At 44.9% G+C, this 14,933-nt stretch overlaps 1 protein-coding gene across 1 annotated transcript in view; it reads right to left on the bottom strand.

Annotated features, from left to right (window-relative positions):
• LOC139469348 (xylosyltransferase oxt-like) overlaps positions 1-14,933 on the bottom strand; it is a 97,408-nt gene that overhangs the window by 58,270 nt on the left and 24,205 nt on the right. Inside the window, exon 2 of the mRNA XM_071251498.1 lies at positions 6,438-6,699. Within this exon, the coding sequence (XP_071107599.1) occupies positions 6,438-6,699 (262 nt within the window). The remainder of the gene's footprint in view (positions 1-6,437; positions 6,700-14,933) is intronic.

Below are 14,933 nucleotides of genomic sequence, written 5' to 3'. Positions count from 1 at the left end.
CACTGCGGCCATACACTCTCACTGAGGCCATACGCTCTCACTGGGGCCAGACACTCTCACTGGGGCCATACAATCTCACTCCAAAATGTGCTTGACTGACAAACTATTTTGTGATAGACATAGTGAGTCTCGAGACTGCCTGGGACTGACCCCACACTCTGCTCCTGTCTGTAGAAGGTTTCCACCCAGATGACAGCTGTTCACAAGAAGCAGTTGCAGTCAGTGGGGTCTGGCATACCAGTCTTCGTCAGTCCAGATCTTTCGACTCGGACTGGCCAAAATCTCTCACGGCTTATACACCAAAACTCAATTTACGATGAGGCAAATTAAGTTTGAACAAGAAAATTCAATCAGACATCTGGAATAAAGCATTGAGGCCCTGACAGGACGTTTCTTTCGTCCTGACCCAGGCTATTTTTTGTATTGATTATCAAGTTTAAGGTAGTTTATCGAAACCAGGCTCCTATAGCAGATACTCCTGTGCAAATCAGATAGAAAATTTAGCTGAAGGGAATCAGATTCAAAGCTGTGGCTCAGACAAAAATAATCCAAATAATTCTTTTTGTAAAGTTCTGAACTTGACGTGAGTTTTAAAATGTCATGAAAAAGTCGTATGTTCTCAGCACTGGAGGCTGACATGGACATTAGCTGTGCTTACCCTGATCCTCGCATGCCTTTTCTCTGCCAACTGTAGTCCCTGGGCAAGTTTCTCAAATCAAATATGCTTCCCTTGGACAATTTCAAGTCTATTTTCTGCCAAGGCACTTCTATTGATCTCATAAATATTTCAATATGTAAAACACAAACATTAAAAAATGGTTATTAAATGAAATGTTCGGAAACATTGAAATGTATTTTTTGCGATTCTGGTGCATACTTTCTGATATTTCATATATTATTGACAAACAAAAAAATACATCAGCCAAATGAAAACATCTTCGAAGTTTAATCCAGCCTGTGCTGAATGGGAAAGTTTCCAGCAACTAATAAAACAAAAGGCCTCTGGCTTAATCCTGGTTGTCAGCAAAACTGCAATCAATGTTCTTCCACTTGACATCGTTATGCCAATGGGTGCAGAACTATTAACATAGGAAACGGTTCACACATAATCCTGAGTTGAAGCACCACCTCTTGAAGAGACAAGGGTTTCCCTTGTAGCACAGCTTGACACCAGAGTGAGTGAGGGACAAAGTATACATCTGTGTCGCCAACACCATCCCTGCTCCACTAGGGGAGATAACTGCTCCTATACGTTGCATTGTGATACACGGGCTGTGGGATATAGTGAGTGAGCGGGTGTTCTGTAAATAATCGAGTCTGGGCCAGAGAGTCCAGTGATTGACATCAAGAGCATCGATTTATGTAATTGGGATACAATGACAAACATCAACCAAGTCAGCGAGCTTGACCACCTGATGCTGTTAGCCGCATATTACGGCATTAATTGTCGCTTTTTATAGCAAGAATGACCTTGGCGATGAAGTAGTGTTGTGATGGCAAATTATGGGTGGAGCACCAGCGATGTTTGTGCAGGGGAGTCAACTGGCGGCGACCTTGATGAACATGGAGATCAGATAGCAATCAGATAGCGATCCTTTAATGCTTTTGGAGATCTTCGTGCTCTATATGGCGATCTGTGGCTATTTGTATGAGCTCTACAGAGCACCGCTTAGTGGAATCAGGGTATTACTAAGTGGATATTCACCTGTCAAAGTGCCACTTTACTGAGTGCATATTCCACCTGTCAAAATTCTACCTTACTAAGTGCATATTCCTCCTGTCAAAGTGCAACCTTACGAAGCATTGTCGCCTTTTACGGTGCTGAAGATTGGGTATAACATTCCATTGCCAAGTTGGGTAAGTTGGGATTAATGCTGCTTTGAACAGTAGTCCAGGCTGACTTGTCAACCAAGACACACTTAGTGATGACACATCGAGGTCCACGTGACACCGAGGTCCACTGGACACACTTAGTGATGACACAACAAGGTCCACGTGACACCGAGGTCCACTGGACACACTTAGTGATGACACATCAAGATCCATGTGACACACTGAGGTACACTGGACCCACTTAGTGATGACAGATCAAGATCCATGTGACACACTGAGGTCCACTGGACCCACCTAGTGATGACACACCAAGGTCCATATGACACCGAGGTCCACTGGACACACTGAGGTCCACGTGACACACTGAGGTCCACTGGACACACTTAGTGATTACACATCAAGGTCCACTGGACACACTGAGGTCCACGTGACACACTGAGGTCCACTGGACACACTTAGTGATTACACATCAAAGTCCACTTGACACACTGAGGTCCACTTGACACACTGAGGTCCACTTGACACACTTAGTGATGACACACCGAGGTCCATGTGACACCAAGGTCCATGTGACACCAAGGTCCACTTGACACACTGAGGTCCACTTGACACACTGAGGTCCACTGGACACACTTAGTGATGACACACTGAGGTCCACTGGACACACTTAGTGATGACACATTGAGGTCCACTTGACACACTGAGGTCCACTTGACACACTGAGGTACACTGGACACACTTAGTGATGACACACCAAGGTCCACTTGACACATTGAGGTCCACTTGACACACTGAGGTCCACTTGACACACTGGGGCCACTGGACACACTAAGTGATGACACATCAAGGACCACTTGACACATTGAGGTCCACTTGACACACTGAGGTCCACTTGACATACTGAGGTCCACTGGACACACTTAGTGATGACACACCAAGGTCCACTTGACACACTTAGTGATGACACATCAAGGTCCCCTTGACACATCAAGGTCCACTTGACACACTGAGGTCCACTTGACACACTGAGGTCCACTGGACACACTTAGTGATGACACACCAAGGTCCACTTGACACACTTAGTGATGACACATCAAGGTCCACTTGACACATTGAGGTCCACTTGACACACTGAGGTCCTATTGACACACTGAGGTCCACTGGACACAGTGATGACACACCGAGGTCCACGTGACACCGAGATCCATGTGACACACTGAGGTCCACTGGACACACTTAGTGATGACACATCAAGGTCCATATGACACACTGAGGTCCACTGGACACACTTAGTGATGACACATCAAGATTCACGTGACACACTGAGGTCCACTGGACACACTTAGTGATGACACACCAAGGTCCACTTGACACATTGAGGTCCACTTGACACACTGAGGTCCACTGGACACACTTAGTGATGACACATCAAGGACCACTTGACACATTGAGGTCCACTTGACACACTGAGGTCCACTTGACATACTGAGGTCCACTGGACACACTTAGTGATGACACACCAAGGTCCACTTGACACACTTAGTGATGACACATCAAGGTCCCCTTGAAACATCAAGGTCCACTTGACACATTGAGGTCCACTTGACACACTGAGGTCCACTTGACACACTGAGGTACACTGGACACACTTAGTGATGACACACCAAGGTCCACTTGACACACTTAGTGATGACACATCAAGGTCCACTTGACACATTGAGGTCCACTTGACACACTGAGGTCCTATTGACACACTGAGGTCCACTGGACACAGTGATGACACACCGAGGTCCACGTGACACCGAGATCCATGTGACACACTGAGGTCCACTGGACACACTTAGTGATGACACATCAAGGTCCATATGACACACTGAGGTCCACTGGACACACTTAGTGATGACACATCAAGATTCACGTGACACACTGAGGTCCACTGGACACAATGAGTGATGACAAACCAAGGTCCTTGTGAAACACCGAGGTCCACTTGACACATTTAGTGATGACACATCAAGATCCATGTGACACACTGAGGTACACTGGACACACTTAGTGATGACACACCAAGGTTCATATGACACTGAGGTCCACTGGACACACTGAGGTCCACGTGACACACTGAGGTACACTGGACACACTTAGTGATGACACATCAAGATCCATGTGACACACTGAGGTACACTGGACACACTTAGTGATGACACACCAAGGTTCATATGACACCGAGGTCCACTGGACACACTGAGGTCCACGTGACACACTGAGGTACACTGGACACACTTAGTGATGACACACCAAGGTTCATATGACACCGAGGTCCACTGGGCACACTGAGGTCCACGTGACACACTGAGGTCCACTTGACACACTGAGGTCCACGTGACACACTGAGGTCCACTGGACACACTTAGTGATGACACATCAAAGTCCACTTGACACACTGGGGTCCACTTGACACACTGAGGTCCACTGGACACACTTAGTAATGACACACCGAGGTCCATGTGACACCAAGGTCCATGTGACACACTGAGGTCCACTTGACACACTTAGTGATGACACACCAAGGTCCACTTGACACACTTAGTGATGACACATCAAGGTCCACTTGACACATTGAGGTCCACTTGACACACTGAGGTCCACTTGACACACTGAGGTCCACTGGACACACTTAGTGATGACACACCGAGATCCACGTGACATCAAGGTCCACTGGACACACTTAGTGATGACACAACAAGGTCCATGTGACACCGAGGTCCATGTGACACACTTAGTAATGACACATCAAGGTCCACGTGACACCGAGGTCCACTTGACACACTTAGTGATGACACATTAAGGTCCATGTGACACACTGAGGTCCACTGGACACACTTAGTGATGACACATCAAGGTCCATGTGACACCGAGGTCCACTGGACACACTGAGGTCCACTAGATACACTGAGGTCCACTAGACACACTTAGTGATGACACATCAAGGTCAATGTGACATACTGAGGTCCACTGGACACACTTAGTGATGACACACCAAGGTCCATGTGACACACTTAGTGATGACACACCGAGTTCCATGTGACATACTGAGATCCACTGGACACACTTAGTGATGACACACCAAGGTCCATGTGACACACTTAGTGATGACACACCGAGGTCCACGTGACACACTGAGGTCCACTGGACACATGTCACACATGAGGACCCCCTTGCTTTTGAAAAATAAAATTATCTGAGACAGGATTTTGATATTGTGGACTCCTTCCTTTTAAAAATGCTGCAGCTGCACAAACACCTAACCCTAACACTAACACACTGATGCATCCACCTGGTGACACAAACTCCTAACCTTAACCCTAACCCTAACACACTGATGCATCCACCTGGTGACACAAACACCTAACCCTAACCCTAACACACTGATGCATCCTCCAAGCAACACAAACACCTAACCCTTACCCTAACACACTGATGCATCCACCTGGTGACACAAACACCTAACCTTAACCCTAACACACTGATGCATCCACCTGGTGACACAAACACCTAACCTAAACCCTAACACACTGATGCATCCACCTGGTGACACAAACTCCTAACCTTAACCCTAACCCTAACACACTGATGCATCCTCCAAGCAACACAAACACCTAACCCTTACCCTAACACACTGATGCATCCACCTGGTGACACAAACACCTAACCTTAACCCTAACACACTGATGCATCCACCTGGTGACACAAACACCTAACCTAAACCCTAACACACTGATGCATCCACCAAGCAACACAAACACCTAACCCTTACCCTAACACACTGATGCATCCTCCAAGCAACACAAACACCTAACCCTTACCCTAACACACTGATGCATCCACCTGGTGACACAAACACCTAACCCTTACCCTAACCCTAACACACTGATGCATCCACCTGGTGACACAAACACCTAACTTTAACCCTAACACACTGATGCATCCACCTGGTGACACAAACACCTAGCCTTAACCCTAACACACTGATGCATCCTCCAAGCAACACAAACACCTAACCTTAACCCTAACACACTGATGCATCCACCTGGTGACAAAAAGACCTAACCCTAACCCTAACACACTGAGGCATCCACCTGGTGACACAAACACCTAGCCTTAACCCTAACACACTGATGCATCCTCCAAGCAACACAAACACCTAACCTTAACCCTAACACACTGATGCATCCACCTGGTGACACAAACACCTAGCCTTAACCCTAACACACTGATGCATCCACCTGGTGACACAAACACCTAACCTTAACCCTAACACACTGATGCATCCTCCAAGCAACACAAACACCTAACCTTAACCCTAACCCTAACACACTGATGCATCCACCTGGTGACACAAACACCTAACCCTTACCCTAACCCTAACACACTGATGCATCCACCTGGTGACACAAACACCTAACCCTAATCCTAACACACTGATGCATCCACCTGGTGACACAAACACCTAACCTTAACCCTAACACACTGATGCATCCAAGCAACACAAACATAATGACCATCAGGGAACCCGATGACTCCCACGGGTGACTAATTCTTACCTTTGAGTGGACACAGCCTGGGCAGTGTGTCGGCGTACATCTTCCCCTCCCTTGTCAGACACGAGATGTCTGCTATCTGCTGACGACACATGGTTGTTGTAGCTCGGTTGATCGCAGACAGGGCTTCCTTTGCAAGGATTTCACACTTTGGTTTGTAAGTTGATGGAAGAGCGAGGTTTGGGAACATCTGCCCCTTGTCTGGGGGGCCCTTCCCTCCATTTTCACTGACCATCTTGTCCTGGTCAGGGTGTGACCGGTGCTCCTGTAGAACACAAGCAACATGGAGGTATGAAATTGCAGAGGTGCTACTGGACAACATGTCTGTATGTTCAAGTAGACACAATTAATGGATAACAACTTCTTTACTTTACTGTAATGGCGACATTCCTTGTACCGTTATCAAGCAAGGTGCTACTGGACAACACAAGGAACATGTCTGTTGTTGGCTTCTCCATGCATCATCATCAGCCAGACAACACCATTACAACACAATCACATCACCATCACTAACACCATCACTGCACCATCACTAACACCATCACTGCACCATCACAACACAATCACAACACCATCACAACACCATCACTGCACCATCACTAACACCATCACTGCACCATCACTAACACCATCACTGCACCATCACAACACAATCACAACACCATCACAACACCATCACTGCACCATCACAACACCATCACAACACCATCACTGCACCATCACTGCACCATCACAACACCATCACAACACCATCACTGCACCATCACTGCACCATCACAACACCATCACAACACCATCACAATACCATCACTGCACCATCACTGCACCATCACAACACCATCACAACACCATCACTAACACCATCACTGCACCATCACTAACACCATCACTGCACCATCACAACACAATCACATCACCATCACTAACACCATCACTGCACCATCACAACACAATCACAACACCATCACAACACCATCACTGCACCATCACAACACCATCACACCACCATCACTGCACCATCACTGCACCATCACAACACCATCACAACACCATCACAACACCATCACAACACCATCACTGCACCATCACAACACCATCACTGCACCATCACAACACCATCACAACACCATCACAGCACCATCACAACACCATCACTGCACCATCACATCACCATCACAACACCATCACAACACCATCACTGCACCATCATTGCACCATCACTGCACCATCACAACACCATCACAACACCATCACTGCACCATCACTGCACCATCACAACACCATCACAACACCATCACTGCACCATCACAACACCATCACTGCACCATCACATCACCATCACAACACCATCACAACACCATCACATCACCATCACAACACCATCACTGCATCATCACAACACCATCACAACACCATCACTGCACCATCACAACACCATCACTGCACCATCACAACACCATCACTGCACCATCACTGCACCATCACTGCACCATACCCACCCTATCACTGGTGCAATACATTACAGTACAGGTGACGACACTCATCAGATGAAATTTGACATTTAGTCATGTGAAGAGCAGTTAATCTGCTGTGTGTATTGTACAAATGGCTGGAAATAGGATCTGTTGGACACCATGATGGTGCAGTGATGGTGTCGTGAAGTGCAGTTAATCTGCTGTGTGTATTGTACAAATGGCTGGAAATAGGATCTGTTGGACACCATGATGGTGCAGTGATGGTGTCGTGAAGTGCAGTTAATCTGCTGTGTGTATTGTAGAAATGGCTGGAAATAGGATCTGTTGGACACCATGATGGTGCAGTGATGGTGTTGTGAAGTGCAGTTAATCTGCTGTGTGTATTGTAGAAATTGCTGGAAATAGGATCTGTTGGACAACATGATGGTGCAGTGATGGTGTCGTGAAGTGCAGTTAATCTGCTGTGTGTATTGTACAAATGGCTGGAAATAGGATCTGTTGGACACCATGATGGTGCAGCCATGGTGTTGTGAAGTGCAGTTAATCTGCTGTGTGTATTGTACAAATGGCTGGAAATAGGATCTGTTGGACACCATGATGGTGCAGCGATGGTGTTGTGAAGTGCAGTTAATCTGCTGTGTGTATTGTAGAAATGGCTTGAAATAGGATCTGTTGGACACCATGATGGTGCAGTGATGGTGTCGTGAAGTGCAGTTAATCTGCTGTGTGTATTGTAGAAATGGCTGGAAATAGGATCTGTTGGACACCATGATGGTGCAGCGATGGTGTTGTGAAGTGCAGTTAATCTGCTGTGTGTATTGTAGAAATGGCTTGAAATAGGATCTGTTGGACACCATGATGGTGCAGTGATGGTGTCGTGAAGTGCAGTTAATCTGCTGTGTGTATTGTAGAAATGGCTGGAAATAGGATCTGTTGGACAACATGATGGTGCAGTGATAGTGTCCTGAAGTGCAGTTAATCTGCTGTGTGTATTGTAGAAATGGCTGGAAATAGGATCTGTTGGACACCATGATGGTCCAGTGATGGTGTCGTGAAGTGCAAATAATCTGCTGTGTGTATTGTAGAAATGGCTGGAAATAGGATCTGTTGGACACCATGATGGTGCAGTGATGGTGTCTTGAAGTGCAGTTAATCTGCTGTGTGTATTGTAGAAATGGCTGGAAATAGGATCTGTTGGACACCATGATGGTCCAGTGATGGTGTCGTGAAGTGCAAATAATCTGCTGTGTGTATTGTAGAAATGGCTGGAAATAGGATCTGTTGGACACCATGATGGTGCAGTGATGGTGTCTTGAAGTGCAGTTAATCTGCTGTGTGTTTTGTAGAAATGGCTGGAAATAGGATCTGTTGGACACCATGATGGTGCAGTGATGGTGTCGTGAAGTGCAGTTAATCTGCTGTGTGTATTGTAGAAATGGCTGGAAATAGGATCTGTTGGACAACATGCCTTCAGGCTGTGCAGGAATTAGGAAAGATACCCATCGTTCCGACATAAAGGAACTCAGGAGGGAATATGTACTGACACAAACAATGATAACAAGAGTCATCAGAAAGATGACATATCCCCCTGGCAGCTGCCTGTAAAGTAACCACAAGTAAATGTGCAATTCTGTTTATGAGTCAAAAGTTGAATGTTTTTGAAGAAGCATACATTGTTTACCCACAAAAGATCCACCATGGTCTCATTCATATGAAATGGAAAGTAAAACGAGTGTGTTTCTGTAGGGTTTTTATGCAAACAAATGACAAATTACAAGAAACAATAACTAAACAAACATATTGTCAATGAAGACATCTATATCCCCTGCCCATTTTAACCGTTATGGTCCCAAACCAGGTAACTGACCCAACATTTCTCTTAGCCCATGTCAAAATAGCTGCAATGGAAATTCTAAAATAAAGATTTCTAAAACTCCTTAATATCAAATGGCACCAGTTCAGTATGTGCTGTATATATAGACAAGCAATGTTTGGCAAGGAAATATTTAACAGTTTATTTGTTATACTCCATAAGCGAACCCACCCAATATTAAAACTTAACTCCAACTTGTTGCCATGGAAACGTAAAAAATCAAAATTTCTAAAAGTGCTTAATAGCAAAAGGCACCAGTTCAGAATGAGTCTGATAGACATGCAAAGTTTTACAGAAAGTATTGAATGGGTTTTGAGTTCTGCCCCAGAAAAGGAAATAATTAGGGACAGACAGACGGACAGACAGACGGACGGACGTCCAGACTGATGGACAGATGGAAGAATGGACAGACGGACGGACATACTGGCTATATAACTATATACAATATATAAATGTCTCAACATCACATCAACAAGTAAATCAAATATGATATGCATACAGTCCCGAACAATACGCCTACACATTTGCTAATTCTGGTCCGTCTGTTGCTTCACAAAGATGTGAACATAGCTCATGAAAGTATTGATGTTTGGAACTGACCAATGAATATATTTCCAACACTGAGGGAAACGTCAACACGTCACCTATTTCCATTCAGATTTTATTTCACTTATCAACAATCAGCACAATTGACTTGCTTTTCTATTTGCTAGATAAATCAACAAATCAATGATAAAATTAATAACTGTGGAGTGCACACAAACCAGACCAAAATAACCAGAAGTGACTGGCACAAACACAAGCAGCTATCAGCACATGCTGAAGGTTCTCCTGGATAGTGCACCACTGGGAGTGGCTCAAATCCTGCACTTGATGAAAGCCAGCACACTTGATCAAACACCAGAGTAACGATTAAACCATAAAGACTTGCTGAATGGTAACTCAGTCAAACAGTTTAATCCCATATCAAGAATAATGGTGGGTCCTGGAGCAGAATCAGTCTACAGATCCCAGGTACAAGAAACACAAGAAGAAACATCACCTGGAGAGTGAACCGCATCTTATAGCCTTTACACTCACAATACATCTTCAGTATAGATCACTTGGAGAGTGCACTAGGTCTTATAGCCTCTACCTTCACAATACATCTTCTGTATAGATCACCTGGAGAGTGCACTAGGTCTTATAGCCTCTACCTTCACAATACATCTTCTGTATAGATCACCTGGAGAGTGAACCGCATCTTCTAGCCTCTACCTTCACAATACATCTTCTGTATAGATCACCTGGAGAGTGCACAAGGTCTTATAGCCTCTACCTTCACAATACATCTTCTGTATAGATCACCTGGAGAGTGCACTAGGTCTTATAGCCTCTACCTTCACAATACATCTTCTGTATAGATCACCTGGAGAATTGCGCTGGGTCTTATAGCCTCTACCTTCACAATACATCTTCTGTATAGATCACCTGGAGAGTGAACCGCATCTTATAGCCTTTACACTCACAATACATCTTCTGTATAGATCACCTGGAGAGTGCACTAGGTCTTATAGCCTCTACCTTCACAATACATCTTCTGTATAGATCACCTGGAGAGTGCACTAGGTCTTATAGCCTCTACCTTCACAATACATCTTCTGTATAGATCACCTGGAGAATTGCGCTGGGTCTTATAGCCTCTACCTTCACAACACATCTTCTGTATAGATCACTTGGAGAGTGCACTAGGTCTTATAGCCTCTACCTTCACAATACATCTTCTGTATAGATCATCTGGAGAGTACACTAGGTCTATTAGCCTCTACCTTCACAATACATCTTCTGTAGAGATCATCTGGAGAGTACACTAGGTCTATTAGCCTCTACCTTCACAATACATCTTCTGTATAGATCACCTGGAGAGTGCGCAGGGTCTTATAGCCTCTACCTTCACAATACATCTTCTGTATAGATCACCTGGAGAGTGCACGAGGTCTTATAGCCTCTAGCTTCGCAATACATCTTCTGTATAGATCACCTGGAGAATTGCGCTGGGTCTTATAGCCTCTACCTTTACAATACATCTTCTGTATAGATCACCTGGAGAGTGGACCGTGCTTATAGCCTCTACCTTCACAATACATCTTCTGAATTGATCACCTGGAGAGTGCACTAGGTCTTATTAAGCCTCTTCTTTTACAATACATCTTCTGAATACATCTTCTGTATTGACAATCTTTTAAATAGAACACTGATCCTTCTTGGTCCATCTCTATTTAATGGTAAGTTCCATACATTAAATTTGGTCGAAAATCTATCAGGTGCTAATTTCAACCTCCAAATACCTCAACTAGTTGTAGTCATGTCATGTGACCCTTAACCTGACTGTCAAGGAGATGTCTGTCTATCTGGGAACTCTCTGTCTGTCGGTCTGTCTGCCGGTCGGTCTGTCAGTTGAGTCACATGTCAATGAAAGTTTAGCTAAATGTGTTTTCTGAAGAGTGTTGTAACTCTGACAAGTACAATGAGCATGAAGTAGTCAATGTTGGACAGTCTACACATCCAAAACACTCAATCTATATCAAGTGCCGTGACAAACATGGTTCAGTGTCTGCAATTTGAACCATATTTGTCCTATGTTTGAAGAAGTGGTTGTCCAGGCAGCTGTTTTTGTTCCTGACTCACTAAACTGAGCCACTGCTGCAGCTATTCTCAACAGCAGTGTGAGAATGTCACGTGAAAATCATATAAGTTCCAGAAATTTGAGAAGGGGAGATTTTAAGTACCATTGCTAGTGGACGAAGCAACATTGGATAAAGAACCATAACATATATATTCATATTCCCAAAAGGGACACACACAACAAACTGTTACAAAATCCCCAATTTATATCCTCTATACTATCATATAAAATGTTTGTATATCACGAACTATATACGGCTAACTGTCATGGCGGACAGCAGTAAGAGGAAAGTCTAGAAAGTCTAGATACAAAATTATGAATCATAAATGATGTTGATACAGGCATAAAAGCTAAGAGAGACATTGCAATGGAACTTGACATTCCTACATCCACACTGAGCACCATCATTAACACTTTTCCTGATCTTCCTGATCTTCCCGATCTCAACGAGGATGTTTCACAAACGCAGTCAGCAAATCGAGGCCAGAGAAAGTTCTTGGACTTCACAGCTTCGTGTATGTAAATGGTGAAATGCTAAATACCTATTTGATGAACAATGTTCTAAAACCGTGATGAATTTTGTGTTATTAAATGAATGTTATGAAATGTTATTAATTAAATTCTATGGAGTGCTAATACAAGTGCTGCAGTTATGAGCATTGTGTTTTGTTTTAACCAAGATGGCGGACGTTTCGGAATGAAAATGTATATAATGAACAACGTATAGAACAAACTGATTTCTCCAGTCCCTTGTAGTTTGTTCTATCCACGTTCTACCTGTACCATAAATCAGTGAGACATACTTCATTTCCTAGATTTGTGCTCAGACAGATTTGATCATTTTCAAATAGTAATGGCTCAGTATATAGTGTGTTATTTGTTGCAACAGGTTTGATTTGCACAACCACTCACCCACCCACCCACTCACTAAATCTCACTCACTCACTCACTCACTCATGGTGCTAGAAACAGGAGAGAGAGTGCCTTCTCCAGAAAACATGCTCCAGGGTGCCCTCCTTGCATGCCTGGGTAGATACAGTCCCCCAGGGTTGTGGGGGGTGCCACTCTCCAGACCACATGCTCCAGGGTGTCCTCCTTGCATGCCTGGGTAGATACAGTCCACAGGGGTGGTGGGGGTGGGAGCACTCTCCAGACCACATGCTCCAGGGTGCCCTCCTTGCATGCCTGGGTAGATACAGTCCACAGGGGTGGTGGGGGTGGGAGCACTCTCCAGACCACATGCTCCAGGGTGTCCTCCTTGCATGCCTGGGTAGATACAGTCCACAGGGGTGGTGGGGGTGGGAGCACTCTCCAGACCACATGCTCCAGGGTGCCCTCCTTGCATGCCTGGGTAGATACAGTCCACAGGGACGGTGGGGGTGGGAGCACTCTCCAGACCACATGCTCCAGGGTGCCCTCCTTGCATGCCTGGGTAGATACAGTCCACAGGGACGGTGGGGGTGGGAGCACTCTCCAGACCACATGCTCCACATGCAGCAAGGTGACCACTCCAGCAATAAGCTGTATTGACTTGAAGAGCCCTGGGAGTGTATGAGATGCTTGCTTCGCTCCCACTGCTGTGAGTCTGCACTTCCTTTATTGTCCCCATAAAGAACAAATGGATGGAAGAAAGATGGAGATGTAGGAGGCAGGATCACAGGCAGAGCAGGGTTAGTTTTAGATTGTCCGTTCTTCTGCTGGATCTTTGCAAGCTAGACGGCTCACTTTCTAATAAGAGCAGTCATTTTGTGAGCGGTTCCCGTTTATTCTTGGATTATTCTCCTCCATCAGGAAGGAGGCAGTTTCTGTTGAATCGGGCTTCAACTAATTGGTGAATTTAGCTCCTTTTTTATTTTTGTCAATTTACTGGAGAACTCCAATGATTACCTGAAGCTCGTAACAACGACGTAATCTGTGTGATATGAGGTCAACAGAGGTTTACATTCACTACCTAAGACAGATGGATTTATGGACTGGAAAAGCAGGAGAAATCTTCATAAACTCCAACTTCCTACACAACCAGTCCGAGGACAAGGAATTCCACATAATCATTCATGAGCATTAATCAGCCTGTGTAATTAGGTGGAAGGCGCACGCATGATCACCAACTAATAGCCCTCTTCAACATCGGCACTGGTTGTTTGGGGAAGTGGTTCTAACATGTAATTGTAATATAAATGCTAATACAATGATTGGAGTGGCTTTTACAAGTTGGCTATTTTCACTCATTTAATGGCAAACACTGATTTGAAACAATTTGATGTGTGATCAAAAATTGCATCAACAAAAACTTGAAACTTAAAACATTGATCAATATTCTACTGGACAGGACAGTGGTTATCCTGCTGTGGGCTACAAGATGTTACAGAGGTGATGCTGCTGTGGGCTTCAAGATGTTACAGAGGTGTTGCTGCTGTGGGCTACAAGATGTTACAGAGGTGATCCTGCTGTGGGCTACAAGATGTTACAGAGGTGATGCTGCTGTG

Source organism: Haliotis cracherodii, unplaced genomic scaffold (genome assembly GCF_022045235.1).
Source record: "Haliotis cracherodii isolate W230 unplaced genomic scaffold, xgHalCrac1.p SCAF_2, whole genome shotgun sequence".
Classification (NCBI taxonomy): domain Eukaryota; kingdom Metazoa; phylum Mollusca; class Gastropoda; order Lepetellida; family Haliotidae; genus Haliotis; species Haliotis cracherodii.
The sequence above is the reverse complement of the archived record's forward strand: the minus strand, read 5'-3'. Positions and strand labels throughout refer to the sequence as shown.